This window comes from Balaenoptera musculus, chromosome 2 (assembly GCF_009873245.2).
Source record: "Balaenoptera musculus isolate JJ_BM4_2016_0621 chromosome 2, mBalMus1.pri.v3, whole genome shotgun sequence".
NCBI lineage: Eukaryota > Metazoa > Chordata > Mammalia > Artiodactyla > Balaenopteridae > Balaenoptera > Balaenoptera musculus.
The window spans coordinates 147,340,934-147,364,557 of NC_045786.1; the positions used below are offsets into that span (position 1 = coordinate 147,340,934).

General features: G+C 52.1%; 1 protein-coding gene across 9 annotated transcripts in view; it reads right to left on the reverse strand.

Annotated features, from left to right (window-relative positions):
• MIDEAS (mitotic deacetylase associated SANT domain protein) overlaps window positions 1-23,624 on the reverse strand; it is a 69,052-nt gene that overhangs the window by 16,321 nt on the left and 29,107 nt on the right. For all 9 annotated transcript variants that reach the window (XM_036844733.1, XM_036844734.1, XM_036844729.1 and 6 more), the window contains 2 exons: window positions 4,697-6,366; window positions 3,219-3,518 (listed from right to left, as the gene is read on the reverse strand). In XM_036844733.1, the coding sequence (XP_036700628.1) occupies window positions 3,219-3,518; window positions 4,697-6,130 (1,734 nt within the window). In that variant the 5' untranslated portion in view covers window positions 6,131-6,366. The remainder of the gene's footprint in view (window positions 1-3,218; window positions 3,519-4,696; window positions 6,367-23,624) is intronic.

Below are 23,624 nucleotides of genomic sequence, written 5' to 3' on the forward strand. Positions count from 1 at the left end.
TATAGTGAGTGTCCTCAGGCAGGACTCAAGAGATCCAAATTCCAGGGCTAGCTCTGCCACTACTTGGCTGTATGATCTTAGATAAGCCTCTGGCCTTTTCTGGGCCTATTTCCTCATCTATGAAATGGGCATGTTGAGCTGTGTAGTTGCTCAGGCTCCTTCCTGCCATCCTCAGGACAAGCTGCCCAAGCCTCCAGCCTCCACCACAAACTCTCCCCCAACCAGAGAACAAGATTCCAGAGAGCAGAGACTGTGCTACTCATGATGATCTTGGAGCTCTCCTTTCTGTTATGGACAACAGGCATGCAGGCCAACTCTCCAGTTGCAAATGACTAATAAAATCTAGATGCTACACAAAACCACATTTCTGCAGGTACCAGAGAACAAATCAGTTGGCAAAGAATTAAAGAGCCAAGATCCAGGAAAAAAAAAAAGGAAAGCCAAAAAGGTGAGCCCAGCATTTAGAACTGTGTTTTCCCTAGAGATAGATGCTGTTATGGAAGAGACAACGGAGAGGCTGAGAAACTGAGTAAAGCTTTTAATAAATTCAAGGAACCAGCAGAATAAAAACTGGAGTTTAGAGCTTGCCAAGGAAGGAGAGCCTGGTAAACCTCTAGGCTTTGGATTGGGACTCCAAAGGGCTATATCCTCAGAATAAAGGTGAATCAGATATAGATTAGTTCTCAAATGGAATAATGCCCAGCTTCAAATCATCTGATTAAGTTAAAGTAATCCAGGATTGCTTGTGCTCTTTGCTACCTGTCAGATGCAAAGACAAATCCTCTCCAGTAGAGGAGAACAGCATCCAGAGTCTTTAATTACCTCAACAATTTTTCATATATAATGTCTGACATTCAATAAAAAATAACCAGATATACAAAAGAGTAAGACGTGATTTAAAAACAAGAAATAGCAGATAATAAACACAAACCCACAGGGATACCATTAATGGAGCTATGAGACATAAACTTTAAGAACACTATGCTTGGGATTTCCCTGGTGGTCCAGTGGTTGGGACTTGGCACTTTCATTGCTGGGGCCCAGGTTCAATCCCTGGTTGGGGAGCTAAGATCCCACAAGTCATGCGGTGTGGCCAAAAAAGGGAAAAAAGAAAAGAAAAGAAAAGAAAACTATGCTTAAGTTATGCAATAAAATAAAAGGTAAGGTTGAGAATCTCATCAAAGAACTAGAAACTCTAAAAATGAACCAAATGAAAATTCAGGTGACTGAAAAATAAAATAACTGAAGACAAGAGTTCAATGAATGGGCTTAACAACATATTAGACACAGCTAAAGAGAGAACTGGTGAACTGAAAGATAGGTCAGACTTAAAAAAAAAGAAATGGAAAACATAGAAAAGTGCATGACAGACAAAATAAGGGATACAGTGAAAAGCGCTAACAAAACGTGTAGCTGGAGCCCCAGAAGGAGAGGAGAGAGAAAATGGAGCAGAAGCACTCTAAACAGGATAAATACAAAGAGATCAATACTTAGGTTTCACAGCAAAACTGCTGAAAACCAATGACAAAAAAAAAAAAATCTTAAAAACAACAAGATAAAAAGATACCTTACATTCAAAGGAGCAACAATATGGGTTATAGTGATTCCTCAATACTGTAACTACAATAGAAGCCCGAAAACAATGGAATGACATCTTTAAAGTGCCAAGAAAAAAAAAAAAAACCAACACAGAATTCTCTACCCAGCAAAGTTATCCTTCAAAAATAAAGATGAAATAAAAACATTTCCAGACAATCAAAGACTAATAAAATTTATCACTAACAGACTCACACTAAAGGAAATACTAAGGGATGTTCTTCAAACAGCATATAAATGAACTGAGATGGAAGCTTGGAGACATGAGAAGAAGTAAAAAGCAACAAAACACTCTTGAGTATTTGAATAAATCTAAAATGAACAACTGAACAAAACCATAATGTTATAATGTCCTATCAATGTTAAAATATAGAGAGAATGAAAATTCATGTCAATAATTCTACAAGTTAGGGGTTAGGGGAAAATGGAGTTAAAGGGTTACAAGAACTCTGCATTGTCCAAGAAGAGGTAAAGCACTAACTTATATTAGATTTCAATATGCTAAGAATGCATTTTAATCTCTAGGAACCCTTCTCAACCAGAGGATTAAGCTCTAACGTCATAAGGCATTCACTATGTAATAAGTTGACTTCTCTCCTACACATCTAGAATGGTACTAGCTATGTACCGTCCTCCAGATAATTGAGAAAATGGTCACTCAAATCCCCTTCTGCAGGGCTTAGTTCTCTAACAGAAATCCAGGTAATAAAGGCTGCTATGGTAATCACTAAAGGAGTAATACGTAAGTATATAACTAATAAATTAATAAAGAGGGGAAATGGAATAACAAACCCAATCAATCCAAAGGAAAACAAAAGAAGAGAAAAAAAAAAGGAAGAAAGAAAAGGCAGGATGGGATAAGTGGATGGCAGATTTAAACCAAAGTTTATCAGTAATTACATTAAATGTAAACCGTATCAATGCTCTAACGAAAAGACAAAGGTTGTTAGAACAGATGATAACAAACCCCAATTATAAATCCAGTTGAAAGATATATCTTAAGTAGAAGGTATGATACAGAAAGGCTGAAAGTAAAAAGATGGAAAAGATACACATCCCATCCTCCTCCCACCCACACTAATGGAAAGAAAGAGAAATATCTGACAAAGTAGACTTTAAAAGGCAAAAAGATTACTAAAAATAAAAAAAGAAACATTTCATGATAAAGTGTCTAATCCAGTTCTAAATAAGTATGCAATTAACATTGCATCAAAATGTATAAAACTAATACTGACAGAACTAAGAAGAAATAGACAAAACCTCAATCTTAGTGGGAGAGTACAACATACATGTTTGTACTGACAGAATAAGCAAACATTTCTACATCCCGGTACCTAGCACAAGGCCTGACCCATATTAGAGGCCAAATCAAAATTTGCTGACCTGAAATAAAAGAGATTCACACATTCTGGATTTTCCTAAATAGTCCAAATTTCAAGTATAAAATTGTCTCTTTGTCCCTCATAAGTTCATTTGTCCAAAAGTTTTGTTTGGAAAATATAAATAATATCCCCATGGGTGACTTGAATCCCTCCTATACTGCCGTGTTCTCCTTTTTCCCATATAATATTAGGTCCCCAGGAGCACTCAGGTAAGCTGTTTGCATGGGGCGCCTCTCATACCTGAGCTGGGGCATCAGTTCCGGGAATACGGGTGGACCGCCTGCGGGTGACGATGACCGACGGCTTGTGTTCAGTGGGGTTCTGTTCAGGACCCTTTCCATCCTCGTCAACACCTCCAGCTTGGGCTGCCTCAGTTGGGTCCACAGCCCGCACAGGCACAGACACTGGGATGATGAGGGGTACCATCCCGCTGTCCTCTCGTGCTCGCTTGGCAGCTAAGGAAGGCTCAGAAAACTCCACCCCACACTTGGTAGTTGAAGCCAATACACTTTTCCGCTTCTCCTCAGAGCCACTGGCATCCTGGAGAAGGAGAGAGAGAGGAAATGGAGACGGTTAGAAGGTAAGTCCTGATCTGCTGGTCCGGGACCCCTAGTCCCATTTGATTCAGGGACTCAAACACCCATGATGGTTCCCAATGGTCTTTGGCAACCTGGCCTTTCCCTGACCACCTTTTCCCCCACCATATTCCCAAATACTCTCCATAACCTCCCTTCTGCCAGGTTCTCCCATCCTGGCCTGGAGCAGGAATCCCCAGATGGCCAACTCAGGCCAAAAGTGGCTAATAGATGTGTTTTGTTTGGTCTGCACGGTGCATGGCATGTGAAATAGTATCTACATATTCAAAATATATCTCTGCAAAAGAAAGCAAGCAAGGAACCTGTGGCAAGGTAAGGGTGGTCTTTGGATCTATTTGCCCACTGGCAACTGGCTGGAGTGAAGTCAAGTTCTGCAGCCTCCTACATATAGGTCTGGCCCTCTAGGCTTCGAGGGTTGAGACCTCTAGTGAGGGAAGGGGCAAACACTGGCTTTGGAGTCAGATACTAGCTTCTGTCCTACCTTTGTGACCTTGGGAAATCCCACTTGGGCCTTAGCTTCTTTAGCAATAAAATGGGATAAATGCCAGCATCCCTCTCATAGGATTTGATGAGAAATTACTTGTGATCAAAGATAAGAAACTCCAAGTACAACATAGGTGCTCAAATTCTACTCATTCTTCTTCCCCATTTAGATTGTCTTTTCTTTCCAATCAATTTTATCGCCGTATAATTTACACGCAACAAAATGCACCTATTTTTAATTATAGTTTGATGCATTTTGACAAGTATAGCCACCTGTGTAACCACTACCACATTCTTATCTTTTAGCATACTGGATCTGGAAATGGTTTCACCTCCCTCCACTCCCAACCCTGCAAGTCCCAAATGAAGAAGGCAACCCATGATGGTGTACTGCATTTTCCTGCCTGCAACCCTGCATGTGTATAAAACCCATCTTCCCTTCAGGTATGGATACACCTACTTAGAGATTCTTTGCATGCAGGGAGTTCAGAACTCCCTGAAATGGATGGGTTCTTTCATTTCCCTCAATGAAGGGAGAAAACTGCCCTTGTGACCCTGGAGTCACTTGCTCTCCCCTGGCCCCAGACACAGCTCGCCCTGCCCTCTGCCAGGTCTGCCCCCAGCCCATGCCACTCTCACCTTTGTGCTCTGCAGTGAGGCCAGCTCCACTGCCTTCTGGGCCAGGGTCAGCAAATTGGCCTCCTGGGATGCCCGGCGCCTCCGTCGAGTGCTCTGGATCACCCCACCCCGTAGCACCTGCCCACAGTCCCCTGTGCCCACAGCCCGCGTGCCCTCCTCGCTGCCCATGGCGGGAGCCTCCCGCTCTCGGCCATTGGGTGCCAGTCTCTCCCCGTCCGACAGCAACTGCGACTCCCTCAGCTCCAGCGGGAATCCCAGAGCTTCAGGATGGGGCTGCCCCATGGGGCCGGGTGGCGGCTGCTGCAGGGGCCAGTGGTGCAGGAACAGGTTGCTGGCGGGATCCTGCCCAGGTTGGGTGCCAGCCCCATCCAGGGTGGTGGAAGGCAGGACGCCCTCCTTAGAGAGGCGGCGGGAACGGCGGGGAAAGGCGATCTGCGCCTGAGGTAGCACAGGCTGCGGGGCTGACTCCTGCAGGAGGGCCTTGCGCAGTTCTGGGTTCATGTCAGGGTTTGGGGGGAAGGGGTAGGGTGCCAGGCTGTGGTGAGCCAGGTGGGACTGACTCAGCGGCCCGGCTGGCTGCAGGCCAAAGTCCTGGGGCTGCTGAGAGGGTGGCTGCTGCATGGGGTAGAAGTTCTCAAAGAGCTGCATCTGGGGCAGGGCCGCTTGCTGCTGCTGCTGCTTCTGTGGTGGGAAGGCGGCGACGGGGTTGGGCGGCGATGGGCCCTGCCGGAAGACCTGCCGGTTCACCTGGTGGCCGAACGCCAGCTGGAAGGGCTGCAGGGGCAGCGTCTGGTTCGGGGGCTTCTTAGCCACATGGAAAGAGTTCAGGGGTGCCTGGGGCCGCCCAACCTCCAGCTGCACCTTCTGCGGCACCATTGGCCGCACAGCGTTCCCAAAGCGGTCCAGCTGTGGCCCCCCTGCTTTCTCCCGCTTCAGCGGCTCAGGGTGGTTATAGTAGGTGGAGACCCCCATGCCAGGATGAGGGCTTCCCTTGGGTCCACTGTAAAGGGGCAGGCTGTGGCGATTCCACGTCGAGTGGGGCGGAGGCTGGCCGGGCTGCTGCTGCCAGCCGCTGTCACTGACACCCCCAACCCCTCCACGCTCCGGGCCCCGCCCTGGAGCCATCACAGAGTTGGGCCACTTGACCGAGCCCACCTGCTGAGACAACATGGTTCGCTCAGACCCGTACACCACGGAGTTCAGCAGGGCCAGGCTGTTGGAAGGGGGCAGTTCCACAGGCTGGGAGGCGGGGGCAGCCCCTGCCGGACCCTCGTGTGCAAAGTAAGGCTCCTCCTTCACTCTGGACGGTGGAGGGGCCGGGGGCTGCTGTGGTGCTTGCAGGGGTTGGAGCTGCTCCTTGGGAGCTGGTTCCTGGTCCCCAAAGAGGCAACGCTTCCGCTTGTTCTGAGCCTTGGGCTGGGCCTGGAGGTTCATGGTGTGGCCAACTGGGCCCCGGCAGTGAGACCTACTTCACCAGTTGCCCATCCCCTGGGGGATGGTCCTGCTGGAAGCTTGGCCCTAGTCCAGCAGCCAGAGGGGGCAGAGGAAACGCTGGATGATGCGGTCAGGCACAGGGAGAAAGAACTGCTGGCGCTTCCTTCCTTTTTGCAGAGAGGCTCTCAGGCTCCTCTACTCTTCCCAGTTCATGATGCTCCACAGGGCCCTGGAGCCTGCAGACAGAAGAACAGTAATAGTGTCAGCCACAGCCTCCCAGGATGCCCCAGAGAGCAGCACAAGTGTGAGGGGAGGGTCTCAAGGGTCCTACAGTTCCACTGCCTCCTGGGGACAAGCCCAAGGTCACAGAGCAGCACTGGTGAGGCAGGAGCCAGGACCTTGGCGGAGCTACCAGAAGCTACCAGAAGGCGGCAACATCCCCCAGGGTGCTCTGGGACTCTCCCTTGTCCCACCACCTCACCCTCCTGGTTAGTGTCCAGGACTGCTGCGTTTGGTTGTGTAACTTGCGCACTGCACAAAAGCACCTGCCGAGGGGGCAAGTGGGGCTGAGATCCAGCCTGAACCCCTGCAGTCAAGCTGGGATAAGGGGTAACAAAGGCCATGCTGGGTTCCCTGCTCCTCTGAAGCCAGGCCTCAGCCTACTGGGCAGCCAAGCAGGTCCTCTCACATCTGTCCAGGCAGTGGCCTCCCCAGTAGACCCCGCAGGAGTGTTTTCAGCCAATGCCTCCTCTGACACTCCATGCACCTCTCAGACAGGAAATGGAGAAAACATTAGCCGTTCCCAACTGTGCAGCCCATGGGCCGGGAGCTCCAACAGGCCCTTGCAGAGTCCTGGGTCCACGTCCTTTACACTGAGGCACGTAGGTGAGGCCTCAGAAGGGTGTGTGCAGTCCTAACCCCACCCCTGGGAGGAGCTGCTGGGTGGAACTGTGGCTGCCAGTGTTCCCCAACCGAGCATGGAAACCTGTTTTGCAGCCTGGGCTGACTGGAGACAGGATCTGGCCTGGTAGCTGGTCAACAGTCCCCACCCACCCTCCTCCACTGCCAAAGAACTCCTGGCATCTTGAGCAAAGGAAGAGTATAGCTACGATATTGAGGGGGGTGCAGATTTCTAGAACTTAAGTCCAGAAGGTTTCTCCATGACATGGTGTGACTAAAGTGCTCACAGTGTTCCTGTGTTTGTTTTCTAACTTGATTAAAAAAAAAAAAAAAAAAAAGGTTGCTCTATTTATCCTGCTACAGAGGAATTGAGACCAGTATTTTATAATTTACATGTGTTTTTATTATTTACATGCAAGTTATAACTTACACCTATACCTTGCGTGTATTTTCAAAGACTTTTTCTTTCTTCAGAGAGGGTTGGTTTTGTCTTTTGTTTTGTTTGCCTCTCTGGGAAGTTGGTGAGGGTGGAAGCTACATGGCCCACCTCTTCCCCATGCTAAGATTCTGCTCCTGAGCCAGTCCGTCTAGCAGAGGAGGGGAGCTCAGGAAGGCCCCGCGAATAAATCTGAAGGTCCAGGCTGACCTAAGACGTCAGAACCTAGACGCCCCAGGTCATCGTTAGCAGCCCCTCGAGTTCCCAGGAAACCAGCCGAGAGGCGCAGAGGAGGCCTGGCTGGGCTGGCTGGGCATGCCGGGCATGCCGGGCAGGCTCTGGTATGAAGCCCTGGCTACACCCGGCGATGCCCCTGGCCGCAGGGAGGCGGCCGTGCTATCGCTCCTCCGCACGCTTCCGCACCTCCCCAGCCCTTCCCCTCCCGCGGCGGCCGTGACTCACTCCAACCCCCTGCTGCCTTTCACTTTCACCCAGCACCCAGAAGGGGAGGAACTTCCTCCTCCATTTCCTTCCTCAGCTCCCGGCCCTGCTGTGAGTGAGAGCGACTCTCCGTGCTCGCACCCGCTTTGTCTCGCATATGGAAGCTGGGGGAGGGGGAGACTAGGAGGGCGTCCAAGTCACCCAGGCCCCGCCACCGGGGGAGGATTCGGACAAGCAGCGAGTGCTGAGGCCACAGAAACCGCCTTCTGAACAAACCCCTTTCTCTTGCTTTTAAACTCTCATTCCCTGACAGCCAACCCAACACAGAGCAGAGGCCCAAAAGCCAGCCCCCAGACTGAAAACAACCCTGGGCGCCATCGTGAAGCTGCAGGGTGGGGCCGTCCCGGCTATAGGAGTCCGGCTCTGCCTCTCCAATCAGAATGAACCAACTATAAGTACGTGTGTGCCTGCAGAAGCAAGACAGAGGAAGGAAGAACGTGCTGTGGGGGGGGGGGGGGGGGGGAGTTGGCAGGTCCACGTGCCTCCAGGGAACTGGGAGCCTCCCCTCCCCCGGCAGTACAGGCACCCCCCCATCGCAGCCTTGTTGCCTGGTGAGCCACAGCACAGGCTTGGGGCTTGGAGGAAGGGAAGGCACACGTGGCAGATGGGCCTGAGTGCACGTGCGCGTGCTGCCTGATGGAGGGTACCAGGCGCGGGGATGGCCGCTCAGCGCCTAGGGGAGGGCGACTGCACACTTGGGGCTGGGGAGATGGGGGCGGAGTCTGTGAAAGGGGATCCAAGGCAGGGCTGCTCCTGCCCCAGTCCACGCTGGCTCGCCTGCAGCTGCTTGGTCAGGCCTGCTCTGCCTCCCACCCCCGACCCTACACATCGAGGGGGGCCTTCACTCCTGACACCACAGTAGGTTTCCAAAGCTGGACCAGGGACTTGTTTAGAAGAAATCAAGGGGGCCAGTTCTGGGGAGGCTGAAGCTTCTGCAGAGGCCTCCCTGTCATCCCCATTGGAAGGCTGCTAACGATGCTAAGAGCACAGACACCCGGACCTGGGACCCTCGAAGAAGAAAGGTCATTATCTCGGCTGTTGGGGGGGGTGGCGGGGGGAGAGTGGAAGAGGCCTGGGAGGTAGGAGGGGAGGGGACACACCAAGGCAGCAGGGTATGTAGTAGGGTATGTAGCAGTAGTAGTAACAGCTAGTAGTTGTAATAATAACAACAACAACAACAATGCACCTGTGCCAGGCAGATCCTAAGTACTCTGTGCATGTTTAATTCCCACAACAGCTTTATAAAGCAGCATGAAGTCAAAGCATGAAGCAGTGTTATTTTAACCTCCATTTTACAGGTGAGCTAGACAAGCTCTAAAGGGCTGAAAAAATTGCCAGTGGTCACACGGTAACTACGTTGCAGAGCCAGGGCTTGAATTTAGGTCCGTCTGACTCCAAGACCAAGCTCTTATTCCCTGTCCCTAAGCCATGCCGCTAAGACACCAGGCCCTTTCTGCACACCTCCCTCCCACAGCATGCTCCTGACAGTCTCAGAGCAAGGATTTTCCCAACACAGATATCCGTACTCACTGGCGCTAGGAAGCCCCTTCCCCACACCTGAACTGTTGGCAGATAAACCTCTCCTATTCTGCGCTGGTACAGCTGAGACCCTCAGACCTACAGGAAGGGAGGGAAGGGAAGGGGGGCCGCCTCACAGAGGCGCCAGCAGGTGTGGGAGGTCCACTGGCAGGGAGGCCTGAGACTGCACTGGTCACTTCCGCCTCATTCTCCAGATCTGGACCCTCCAGCCCCTGCAAGCCCACCCCTGCCTCAGTTCTGGTGGCTGCAGGTGGGGCTGCCAGCTCTCATACGCCACTCATACCTCACAGCCTGCGAGTCTGTCCAGGACTGAGCCACTTCCTCCCATTTCTTCTGCCCCAGCCCTCCTCCTCTGTCCCTCAGGTGGAAGTCTGCCTGGTCTTCCTCACAATGAGGAAGAGGAAGCAAGCCGTCCTTTCTGAAGGCGCCCAACCGATGGGCCAACTCCCTGAAGTTGCAGGGAAGAGGGTGTAATGAGGAACTCCTGCAGGCAGCTCACCCTTGGGACCAGCTGCAGGGCCTCTGACAACGGATGCAGAAACACTGCAAAAGGAAACCCACAGACATCATGGGGCCCCAGACACTCACACCCACTCTATCAGTCTGTTTGACTGTCAAGGCTCTATTCACTCTTCCCTTCCTCCGGGAGCCTCGCTGCTGCAACCAGTCCCTGACCACACCACAGACAGCCCTGGGCAGAAGACACAGCCAGCATCTGATCTCAACAGCCAGGGACCGCTGGGGCTTTCAGGAGCATCTATGGTGAGAAACACTTTCTCTCTACCGAAGAAGCAATGTGCACTAAGTAAAGAAAACAGTACTGAAACCACATGTATTCTGCAGACACATGAGGGAAGGTACTGAAAAGGCTGTTGGGTGTTCTATGCTCGTGGTGACACCACGCCCTCCAAGGACAGCAACCAGAACACATACTGCTCCCCACGTGCCATCAGCAGCCCAGCCGCATGCGTGACATTGGCTGGGGGAGTCCAGTGAGCCCTCACCACAGGGCAATGGGGCCAGGCCATGCATGACCACTGAGGGGACCAGGGCCACTCACAAGCTTGGGGCACTCAGTGCGGCCATCCAAGAGACAAGACTGTTGTGAGTCAAGGTTACACAGGCCAGGAAAGGGGTGCCCAGCTTGGTCCTGGTGGCCACGGGGGCTCAGCTCTGACCTGGGGCTGAGAGCCGACTGAACGACCCCCCGACCCTGGGAGGCTAATGCTCCAAGCTCCTGCTCTTACCTGGGCCACGCCTGGCCCCGCAGACTCAGCACTAGGAAGAGGGGGAGTCACAGCTCATGCATCTCCAACCCGAGGCAAACAGACTTAAATATGGCACCCAACAAAGCCCCGAATCTCTAGGCCAGCCAGCTCACTGAGCACCAAAGAGGCTGTCTTAGGACAAAGTCTAAACTCCCTATGCAGCCCACAGGTCCCTGCAGACTTGGGCTCCTGCCACTTCTCTCAACACTCCACGCTGGAGCCATCACTCAGTGCTGTTCCTGCTCCAATACGCTGTTCCTGCTTTGCCTCCAGGTCTGTGACCAGGCAGTTCCTCTGCCTAGCACACATTCCCAACCTTTTCATCTGACCAAGTCCTACTCACCTTTCAGGTTTCAGACACTGCTTCCTCTGGGAAGTCTGCCCTCATCCCAAGTCTGAGCCAGGTACTATACTCTGAGCCCATAATACCTCCTAAACCCCATGACTGGACTCAGCACACTGAATTCCGGGTGCCTATTTCTTAGTCCCCAGCAGACAGCAAACCGCAGGGGGCAGAGTCTGCAGATCATTGTACCTTGGCACTTGGCTTGTACCTGCCTCTTAGGCTGCTCATTCAAGACTGCACCCAAGGTGAGTCAGAGCCACTGCTCACGGCCAGTGTATCCACCGTGGGCTCCTGCCCAGCCCTGACTTCCGGTCTCTCTCCCTGATGCACATCAGAGCTCCTGAGCACATCATGCTGAGATGAAGTGAAGAGGCCCAGCCTCCTAACCCCACCCCATCCCATCCCATCAGTGGCCCCAGGCCCTATCCAACTAAGCTGAACACAAATCCTTCTCCACTTGCAGGCCCATAAGCCACTTGCCCCTTGACTGTCACTCACTGCCCCACACTACATGCAGGACAACTGAGAAAGTGCCAGTCCCACTGTTGCCCCGTCCCATTCTTCTTCCCTCAAGGCTTCCCTCCTGCCTAGACCAAGGCCAGGGACATGAGCCTGTGGATCTGTTTATCTCATGCCCTGACATGGCTGGGCTGAGCCTGAAGACACCAAGGTATCTGGCTAGGATGCCCGGGGCAGTGATGAGGGCCCCTCCCTAGAGGAGCCCTGCATGGCCCAGCTGGCCCTCCAGTCCAGACTCACATCCTGAAAAGCTCTCTCTCAAATACTCGGGGGCCTTTGGCTACAGCCAGACTGGGCGAGTGGCCTGAAATTGCCATCTTGGGCCAGCTAGAGTTGCCCAGGCCCTAGGCAGACCTTGCCTCTGGGCACAGTGCCATCATCTCAATGCTGTGTACACCCCCTCTAACTGGGAGTTCACACCCAGGCTGCAGGGCCCCATTTCTCCAAGCCACTGGACATACAAGTCCTGTTCTCAAGGGATATGTAAAACCAATAAGGAAGGAGACGCCAGCCACAGAGATGAGGACCTGCCTCCCACAAGTGTCACTTCCCCTGGGGGTGCGAGAGAGCAGGCCCCGCGTTGTGCCCGTTCCCAGTCCAGAGAGAGTCCCTGGATTATCACTCCTCCAGACTGAACTTCAGCCCTTATAGGCCAGGGCATCATGAGTCCCAGGGGCTCAGCCATCAAGCTGGACAGGCTCAGAGGCTTGGCCAGGGTTCGAGCTGCCTGCAGTTTGAGCTTTGACTGTAAAAACGCCAACACTGAGATGCTTTTAAAGGGATACAGGTAAGAGGAAATCCTTTGCCTTATGATGCACCCCCCAGGGCTTCATTCAGGCATCTACCTTTATCATCTCCTCCCCCACTACCCCACAAACACCCCCAGGATGTCCATAAAAGTCAGGATAGCAGATCCGTTTTATAGGAGGGAAGCTGAGGCAGAGAGAAAACACTGAGTCGTAGGCAGAGCCAGGAAAGGACTGAGCCTCCAGGCCCAGCTTCCGCCCATACTCGGGGGGGGGGGGGGACTGGCTGCCTCCCTCCTAGACAAGGGCCACAAAGGATCACAGGCAACTCAGGAAACCCCCTTCTACAGGACTCGGGACTCCCAGGGGGTAAAATGGAAGCTGGCAGGATTAGGCTCTCTCCAGAAGAGACAAAGCAAGTGTCCCTGCAGCCAGCCCTTCAGTGACTGAGCCTCTGGAGAGGGCTTCATGAGGACCTCACAACCCTCTCTATGCCCTACAGGGCTCACACCACCAGAGGCTGCTCCAGCTCCCCCCTCCCCTTCCAGAAGGGCCTGGTTCTCCTTCTGGAAGGGCCTGGCTCAACGGCAGGTCTAGGGCAGGGCTCCCTGGAGTCTGTGCCTGAGGCCCAGTGCCAGACTCTGTCCCAGACCAACATACAGAGAAGGCCATTCACAGGGACCTCCCTTAACATGGCCCTGCCCTGCTTACTGCGCCCTCCCACACACACACACCCTCTGTAGCCCTGCAGGTCTGCCCACTGCCCCTTCATCCACTCAACAAGCATTTGCTGAGCACTGGCTGTAAGCCCGGCTCTGGGGAGACACAGGAGACGAGGTACAGTCCCTACCCACACAGAGCTCCCAGTCCAATGCGGGAGAAAAACAGAAACACACATTGATTATAATGCAAGGTGGCCTGTCCTGGGGCTCGAGATACACACAGGGAATAAGTGACCCTGGGGAGAGTTCCCTGGCTTTGAGCCTTTGCTGGAGCTGTCACCTCTGCCTGGAAGCCCTGCCTCCACTCTGACAACCTGCCTCCCTTCAAAGCCTACCTCTTCCAGGCAGCCCTCCGGCACATACTGTTCTCACCCTTTCTGAATCTTGGTGCTCTTACTCGCTATTAACCACTAGCTCACAAGGCTTCTGCAATTCCCTTCTGTTTCCGTAGCAAGGCTGGGAGAAGCAGGGCCTGGAGGCAGTGTGGCCCAATGGAGAGGGCAGTGAACTGGTTGTCAGGTAACCCGGTGTCTGGTCCAGGACCCGCCACTCAATGGTTTCTGCCTTTGAGGAATTTGGGAGCCGGGGGTTGGGGTGCGGGGGTGGAGAAGGCCTGTGTCCAGGAATCACCTTTGTAATGAGCAACTGCCACAATAAATAGTAGCCACCAGCACTGCCCATGTGTCCAATGTGTGTGAGTATTGCTCATTTGTATAACCACTTATCCCTATCTGAGAAATGAGGAAAGGTTGGCTCTGAAAAGTAACTTGTTCCAGGTCACAGCCGGAGGTCCTTTGTGAGGAGCCAGGATTCTAATCCAAGCCTACCAAGTCCAAACCAGGTCTCCATCACACTCTGCTGCCTGTCAGTGTTGAGCAGTGGTTCTCAAACCTACCCTGAGAGATTATTAGTTCATGGGTCTGGTAATGGTGGGAAATCAAGGTGGGAAATCCGCAATGCTTCATAAGCAGCCCAGGTGGTGCCCAGGTGCTGGAGCAGAGGAACGGCTAGAGGGTCAGGGCCTGGCACAGTGCAGTTTCCAAGGACCCACTGCTCCTCACTCCCCTGGGAGCCACCTGCCAGGGTCCCATGCCCTGCACAGGAAGCATGAGGGGTCCCATGAGCCCTAGGGCTGACTATGGCTCTTAGAGTGCCTAAGGCCCAACTGAGTGCCCATGTTTACTGAGCTTTTACTATCTGCCAAACACTGCGCTGAGTGCATTGCTGGCAACATCTTATTTAACCCTCACTCTTCTTTGTCCCATTTTACAGCTCTGGAATGGTATACTCAAAAGCATCTATTTCACACAAAAGAAGACAGTAACAGAGTAACAGAGGAACAAAAAAAGACATTAGACAGAAAGCAAATAGCAAAAATGGCCAACATAAATCCAACCTTTTTAATAATTACTTTAAATGTAAATAGATTAACACCCCAATTAAAAGGCAGAGTTTGGTAAAATGGGTTTAAAAAAACCATGATCCAACTGTTAACAAGAGACACACACTTTAGATTCAAAGACACAAATAGGTTGAAAGTAAAAGGATGGAAAAAGATATACCATGCTAACAGTAACCAAAAGAGAGCTGGGAATGGCTATGCTAATATTAAGCAAAATAGACTTTAAGACAAAAACTCTTATTAGAGACAAAGAAGGACATTTTATAATGACAAAAGTGTCTACCCATTAAGAGGATATTACAATTATAAATGTATTTGCACCTAACAACAGAGCCCCCAAAATACATGAAGCAAAAACTGTCAGAATTGAAGGGGAAAATAGACAATTCGACAATAAGAGTTGGAGCCTTCACTTTCAAGAATGGATAGAACAACTAAACAGAAGATCAGTAAAGAAACAGAAGACTTGAACACTATAAAGCAAATAGACCTAACACATAGCCATAGAACCTTCCACTCAACAACAGTAGGATATGCATTCTTCTCAAGGGTACATAGAATATTCTCCAGAATAGATCATAAATTAGGCCATAAAACAAGTCTCAATAAATTTGAAAGGGTTGAAATCATACAAAGTATGTTCTCCAATCAAAACGAGATAAAATTAGAAATCAAAAATAGAAGGAAATTTGGGGAATTTACAGGAAACGAAAGTTAGAAGTAACTTGTCAAGTTCTCAGCTCAGAAAGGCCACTCCTTCCTTACTCAGACCATATTCTCCACACCTTCTGCACAGCCCTAGGAAGCTGCAGACCTCAGATTTTTGCAAATGCCTGGGTAGCTCCACACCAGACACACACTGAACCTGACTCCAATCTTGATCCCGGAATCAAAACAGCTGGGGAGGGAGAGCCCTTTAGGGCTGTAACAGCTTGTTATTCAGCCCTACTTCTCCCTGAGAAGACGGCCACAAGCAAACATCTTCACTTCCCCAGCCAGTCTACAGAATGTCCAAAAGGCAGATCCTTCCCAAAAGAAGGAAGCTAACATATACAGAGCACTTTCCCCAAGCCAGGCACCTGACATACCCTAATCCACGCATACAAACTTCCCACCCAGGCATCTCATTGTTCCCATTCTACAGAGGGAAACTGAGGCTCTGTTACTAAGGTGGCAGAAGCAAGATTCAAAATCTTGTCGTCTGCCTTTAAAGTCCCTGGTCTTTCCATCATCCTTCCAGAAAAATCCCAAACCTACACTTGTTGTGGGCTTCAGAAGGAATGCTATACATGAGAACCCCACAAAGCCAGCTGTGGATCCTCCCCTTTCTCATGCTCCCTCCCAGAACTGATGCTTTTCCTGGGGCCATTTCCAAGTACAGCATAGTATATAACACTCCCTCCCAAGAAATAATCCCAGCCCCAGCCTGCGGAAACAGTCTCCCCTCGAGATCGTGAACATCTGTAAGACCCCCTGGAAGCTAGGAGAGCCCACAGGGCTTTGAGGTGGGAGGACTGCAGGCGTCAGCTGGGAGCTGCAGTCAGCAGGATCACCCTCTGGAATAAGAGCCTCCACACCACATGGAGAAAGGTGGCTTGTGCCTCTCTTCAGAGCCAACCACCAAAGCAGGGCATAGCTGCGGAAGCTGAACAGATTCCAAATATCAAGGGATGTTGCAGCTCACTCAGTCCAATTCCTTGTTCCACAAAGCAGCCCAGAGAAGGAAAGAAACTTGCCTGCAAATACACAGAGAGGAGCAAGAATCAAGGCCCAGAATCAAGGACGCCAATAACAACGCTTCATGCCTCCATTTAGGAGGCCGCACCTTTTGGCAAGACACTGGGCAGGGCTTGGAGCCAAAGTGAAACCTCAACATCACAAATGTAAGGCTTCTACTTCACCATCATCTCCACCTCTGACATTTCTTGAGGGCACTACTATGTGCCAAGCATGGTGCTGAGCACTCTACACACATGATCCCGTTTAATCCTCACGGCAAGGCGGGTATTATTACACTCCCGTTTCTCAACGAGGCACCTGAAGATCTGAGGTCACAGGAGTATAGAGGCAATGCCAGGACTGGAACCCAGAGCCTTTTCTGCAGGGCTTCAGGCTCAGCCTCCTGCTTGGGTACACATCAGGCTATTTGGGATGGATGGCAGCAGCCTCTGGGCTGTTCACATCTTCTCCCTGGAGAGTGGCTTCAGCTGGCCTGAAAACCAGTCATGTCCTGGAAGTGTGGCTGGTCAGGAAAGGTGAGTGAGAGAGGCCTGGGAGGCGAGTGGCTTTGAAAATGAAGCTACTGGTGATTACCACCACTGGGCCAACCTGTGAAGCTCAACATCTTCAGTTCAAGAGGAAGCCACATCCCTCCCACACTCTCCAACCCCACACCCACAGTTGGCCAACAGCTCTTTAAAAATAAAGCCGTGACTCGCCCCAAATCCCCATGGGGCCCAGGCTCCTGCCCCTTCCCCTGGCACACTGAAATCTGGGTCAAGTCAGTCCATGCTTGGGTTCCTACTAGTGCCAATGCCCCCCACCCAGGGCACTGAGCATCAGCCCCAGCATGACAAGCCACCTCTCTGCATGGGGCTCTCAGAAGGGTTTCCTCTCACGAAGTGAAACTACTAAATAAAGGTTGTTCATTGCACATACTAAATAAGGGAGACAGATAGTGCCCACCCACTCCAAAGATCATTGGTCCAAATCTCAATTTCATGGCTGATGGGACTGAAGCCCTGAGAGGTAACATGATTTGCCCAAGACACACAGCTCATTAGTTGGGTAGAGCTGTGGTCAGGGCCTCCCAGGGGATGTTCTCACACTCAGCACTCCCTCAGACCTGGCTCTGCTGTCTCTTCTTCTCAGGAGAAAGGAAGCGGGGGTGGGGGGGTGGGAGCGGTGTCTAGTTGTGGCGTCTTCATCAGCTCTGGCTCATCTGCCTGGCCAGCTCCAGAAGGAGCTAAGACCTACCTGATGGCCTGGGGGGAGAGGGGGAGGGGAGTTTTTTCAGGGGGTCATCCTGCTGGTTTGGAGGATAAGAATGGGGATAATATGGCTCCCCAATACTTGCTAGTGACCAAGAAGAACAAAACCTTGCTGCCAGCAGAGGTGGGGCAGCTCTCAACATGGCTGCCTGGGGCCTCCTAGACGGGCTGCAGAGCGGGCACAGAGAGTCAGCCACCTGCCCCCCTCGTCCAGCCATCCAGTCAGTGTCACGGCCTTTCTCAGGTCCCGGTCAAGATCCAGGGCTTCGGCCAAATGCTCACACATTCCTTGCGTTTCTCCAGTCTCTGAGCAGCTGCTGCAGGCCCTCTTCTCCTGTGTTGATTTATTCTTTATTGTTCCTGAAATACACCCAGAGGCCTTTGGCACTGGGCACCAGCAGAGCATCCAGCCCAAACCCCGAGTACACACCAACCAGGCTCTCTGGGACCTGGGCCAAGCCAGCCGGCATGATGGGCCCTGGGGTCAGACCCAGCAGCCAGGAAGGGAGGCCCAAGATCCCACCCACTCCCAGCCTATGGTCCTAGAGCTGTTCTCAGACTACGGAGGCTGGGATATTTGGGGAGATGGAGACGCTTGCAAGGTTTCTGGGAGGGCTAAACTAAACCTTTCCACTCCTCCCATGCACGAGTGACTCCCCAGCAATCCCCCCCAACACACAAACACAGTGGACCCCCATGTACCTATTGCCCTGCACAGCAGGGCCCCGTGGCTCAGGCTGGGCTTCTCGCTACCCTGTAAAGTGTTTGGAGAGGGAGGCCTCAGAGGGGTCTTCCCCACCTTTCCCAGCCCAAAATATCTCCCCTATCAGCCAGCTAATGGTGCCTGAATTCCTACCATCAACACTTCATTCCGAGGGTCAAAGTATTGTTCCCTGTGCACATGAAAACAGCCAGGAGAAGTGTGGGAGCTGCCTGGGAAAAAGACAGGGCTTTGGGATCAAACAGGATGTATCCTGGCTTCTCCAATCACCTGCCTCTCTGTGGGCCTCAGTTTCCCTACCAGTAAATGGGCACAATATCTTCATCTCATAGTTATTGTGGGATTAAATGAGGGTTTTATATATATATATATATATAATGTATGGAGTGCCTGGCACAAAGTAAGAGCTCGATAAATGTGATTTCATTTCCCCCTTGCTGGGCAGGGGCAAATCATTCATTATTAGTCTTCAACACCTGGAAGGGAATGAAATGGCCTCTTCCAGTTCCACAGCCGGCTGAGAGCAGGGCTGACCAGACAGGAACAGGACAAGGGGACTAGGAATCCCAGCAACAGTGCTGGGCTCTGCAGGCATCTGGCCTAGGGACCCACGAGAAGCACACTCAGCACAGGCCTCCCCAGAACTCAGCTGCGCCAGCAGGGCCTGCAGGGACATGGCGGGACGAGAGTACCCAGATAAAACCTGGCAGAGCTTCCAAGCCCATAGTGGAGCCTCCACCCTCCTGGGCTCCCTCTAAGAGCAATAAAAGGGAAAGTGCCATCACCTGAGGGAGGCTGGGGAGAGGGTGGTCACAGAAAGTCTGAACAGGGATGCCAGAGGCACCGGGGCCTGCAGGGAGCAAGTAAGCCTGCCTCGAGGCCACCACAGTGAAAGTCCCACAAGTAGAAGTGCCCGCCTGGTTATTTTTGGTACCTCTTCTGCCCAAAGCTAGCAAGGAAAGGCAGCTGCTAGCAACCTGGAAGGGCTGTTTACACTCAAGTGTGCAAGCACTGTGCAAGGACAAAAAGAGCACCAGCAGCCACCATGCAGAGGGGCCTCTGCCCCCTGTCTTCCTCTCCCGGCTGTCCCTGTACAGCCCAATCTGCACGCTGCACAGCCCACAGAGCATGGGTACTTCTGCTTTCAGTCAGATCCAGTCTCCTAACCACAAAACTCACTCACACACACACAAACAGACAAATAACTATGGAGCCAGCTGAAGACTGGGCCACACCCAGGAGCCGAGACAGTATTCCTCTGGGCTCTTCCTGCACTGAAGCGGCCCTTCCCCCGTTTCGAAACTGGGAGGGGCAGGGACCAGGGGCAGGACAGAGAAGCCTTTCCTCTGTGAAGCGAAAGTGGGGACAGTCTATGGAACCTCAAGGAACTCGCTGCCTCTCAGCTTCCCCATTTGAAAGTGAAGGACTAGATGTCCCAAAGTGTTTTCCAGCTCTGGGTAACTCCTGGGAGCTGGAGAGCCCAGAACTAGGACCCAGGGCCAGCTGAAGAGGTCAGACAAAGCCAGGTCAGGTGGGATGGAGGATCTGAGGCCAGCCAGATGCGCCCCAAGAGCTGCCGGCAGGCTGGGGGGAGGAGGAGGAGGAAGGGGGAGAAAGGCCAGACTACTTGAACTTGCAGGATTTTGAGTTATCACTCAAGCCGTTTCTGAGATCTCTTCTGAGTTCCAGGGCCTTCCCCTCCCAGGAACTGGCAAATTCTGGCAACAGCAGGCTGGCTTGGGGGTCTCTGTCTGCCCAGCTGCTGGGAAAAAGCTGGAAATCGAAATCCCTCACTATTTTCCTTCCTCTCTGGACCCCATTTCCCCAGAGAAGATGGGTGGCCTCAGAGGGAACCCCCTTCTGGCTGCAAGCCTGTTGTACTTGCCTCTCTCCAAGCTTCGGCCAGGACAAACCTGCCCTGGCTGCTCCCCTCCTCCCTTCCTGAGACTCCTAGAGGAAGAAGCATTGCCTGGAAAAACTAACACTCACCACAAGCTCCCTGTGGCTGGAGAGAAAGGCAGAGGGAACAGGGAGCACCTTCCCCGGGTGGCCATAGCACCAGGATCCGTTCCAGGAAGAGCAAGATCAAGACCCCCTGCCTGGGACGGCTCAGGCCTCCAGCCCCTCTCCTCCCCACCAGTCCCCGAAAACCACAACCAGTAAGTTGAGTCCCGCAGGGAGCCCCCGACCCTCACCCCTGCAAAACCCCAGCTCTCTTCAGACATGTGTTAACTTTCTTCTTATATAATATCCTGGTGTTCCCCCCACCCTCCCACTCCACCCTTGCTACTTGGTGAAACAGCCAAAGTGCTTTTAGGAGCAACTCCCACCCCAGGCTCCACCCGAACTCCATTGAGGTCACACTGAGAGGCTTCAGGTGAACCGAAGAGAAGGGGATTTTTTTCCTTGGCTTAGAAAGCAGCCTTCCTCCCACCCACGTGAGCAGTTCAGCCTGAGGCCTGGGCGGGTAGGTTCCCGAGAGCACAATCTGTTCTCTGGGAAGCTGAGCCCTTAACCCTCCGCTGCAGGGACAGAATCCCTTGCAAAAGTACACAGGCAGCAGGGTCTGGGCTGGTCCAGGCTGGAGTGCATCACACAGTTTTGCCCAGGGCCTACGGAGTTCAAAAATGAGCTTCATTTACATAAGCCCAGTGGCCTGGAAGGGTACCCTCCTACCACAAGCAGGACACCCTTCATTTCCTTTTCCCTGGAAGGAGCAAAAGGCAAACAGGAGCTGGGCTTGGTAGGAACTGGTGAAATGCTAGCCATCATCTGTTAAGTACCTACTGTGTGCCAGTCACGTTGCATGCACAATCCTGTTTAACCTTTGCAGCAACCCTATGAGTAATTATTATCATCCCCATTTTATAGGTAGGGAAACTGAGGCTCAGGAAGTTAAGCAATGCTCAAAGCCACACAGCAAGTGGGGAAGCTGAAGAACGAACCTCTGCCCAGGCCTCATTCTTATGCCCCTGCCAGGCTTCCTTCAGAGTCACTGCCCAGGTTATCGTCCACACACCATCCAGGAATGGTGTTCTGAGTGCGGGGACGGAAGTAGGTGTGCACAAGTTTTGCCTGATGGCTCTGGAATCTGAATTGATGTCCCACTAACTGTTATTGTTCCCAAGTGTGTGACTGTGAGAGCCCCTGTAAGTGTGCGTGTGTTGGGGGTGGAGGGAGGGTGATCTGGATTCCAAAGAGCAGTTTCCAACACCGAAGTTATGCTCTAACGCTTCTGATTCATAAAATGAGCTCACAGTCTCACGATATCCTGAATGTTGCTTCGAATGCAAATGCAGATCCCACAAATAAGAAATGGGAATTTCAGCACACTCCACCCAGCTCCAGCCCAGCTCAAGGAGTTTATTTAGTTCAGCTCCACACAGCCAAAGCGATCCTGCCTGTGCAGAAGCAACTCTTCCAATGGAACACGACCCCTGGCTGCATTTCCTGCAGCCTGTGGTGTGTCAGGGAAGAATGGAGCCCCCAGGCTGCTTCTATACTAATTCGAGCACCCACAGGAAGGGTGCCAATTGGCCCGGCCAAAGGAAATGCCCAGGTTAGCAGATTCCCAGGCAGGAGGCTCCAACACTCTTTCACCCTGAGGTCCCATTGGGGTCAGGATTACTGGGACACACTCTCCAGAAGGCCAGCCATAGGGCAGTGCCAGGAGACTGGGTTCACCAGCAGCAGATTCACACATGGACCAACCCTTTTGAAAGCAATGGCACAGTATGAATCCCGCAGCAGGACTCACTGGGCCCACCACATGCTAAGTCCACATTTTCTGGATGGAGATCTTTCATTCATTTGTTCAGCTAACATATACTAAACACCTACTAGATGCCGGACACTGTGGTAACAATATAGAGCATATGCTAGAGCAGAGCTATGATAATACTGAAATGTGCTTTCAACATTTGATGTATATGTACTAACTTGCAAAATCCTCACCTCGACTCTTTGAAGGTATAGGAACTGTAGCTCCCAGTTTATGTTTTGACCACCACATTACAGTACGTACACAAATGACTATATAAGGTGGAAATGAGTATTCAGAAGAAGGCTGAGGCTTCTTCAAAGAAGTGACATTTGAAACAGGATTAGAAGGATACGCAGGAATCTCCCAGCTACTTGTGGCCATCCCCATTCCACCAGGAGCAAGGTTTCCTTCTGGGAGACCCAACTGCAGGAGAGGGGCTATCAATGCCAAAGATTCCTGGACTGGACCCACTCCCCTTCCAGGATACTCTGCTCCATGCGCACCCCCCTGCCAATCCTTCTCCCACTCAGGGGCCCAGAGGCCTTGGCTCCACTGGGCACCCCTTCCCTGAGTTCTGCAGCCACAGGAGGCCTTCAGCTGAAATCTGTAACTGCATATTGCCTTTTTGTTTCTCCATTTATTAAAAGCAGCAGCCCACAGGGCTAAACACTCAAGCTATTTTTAAATCCCACATTTAAAAGTTGAACTCTCATCCCCATGGGCACTCCAGGGCACTCTTTCCTAGGGTGGGGTGAGGGGCTGACAGAGCCAGGAGGAGTGTGGGTTCTTCCCGATGCTTGGAGAGACCACACTGGCAGTGGTCAGGTTGTCCCAGAGCAAGCTGCATGGTTGGGGAGGGGGGGGAGGAACCCTCCAGGTTCTTCACCCCGCCTGGCCTCTGGGAGCTACTCAGACCAGAGTAACCTGCCAGAGGCCAATCCAATTAGAGTGGAGACTGGGCCAGAGCCATACAATGAGATGGTTTATCACAGTAACTGAGTGTTTACACCCCTATTATTCACTGTCCAGAGCCATAGGAAAAAGAGGATCCACAAATTCCCAACCAGGGATGGTTTCTCCTTTCCCCTTCATCCTGAAGCCATCTAACAGCCTGTGAAAAGGGTGCATTTCTCTGATGTTAAAGCGGCACATGCACACCATCCCTAGGAGGTTCTGGAGCAAAACAAGTGGTTTCCTTCCCTTAGCCGGGGCCCCACAAGGGAGAAGAGGTTTCTCCTCAGAGCTGCATTTCTTCCACCTTCATCAGGCCTCCAGTCTCAATCCTGAAGCTGCAAGGCCAAGGAGGGGCCAGACCTCCAGGCTGCCACCAGGCCAGGCTCCCCCTGTTGGAGCAGGCCAGACCTTCCCTCCCTCCAGCCACAGCTGCCAACAGGGATCCCCTGCACACACGTGCCTAGGCGGCCTCCAGAGTCACCCAAGGCCTGCCAGCTCTCCCCCATCCCACCGTCCCCTGAGCGAGGCTGCACAGGCTGGCACACAGGTCCCAGGCTGGACGGTGGAAGCAGGAAGTAGCCACTAAAGTTGTGACCAACAAAGTTTTAAACGGGGGAGAGTAACTTCCCCTTTCATGCTTGCAGCAGCTCACTCTGGAGGCTGGGCTGCAATACCCAGGGGCTCCCA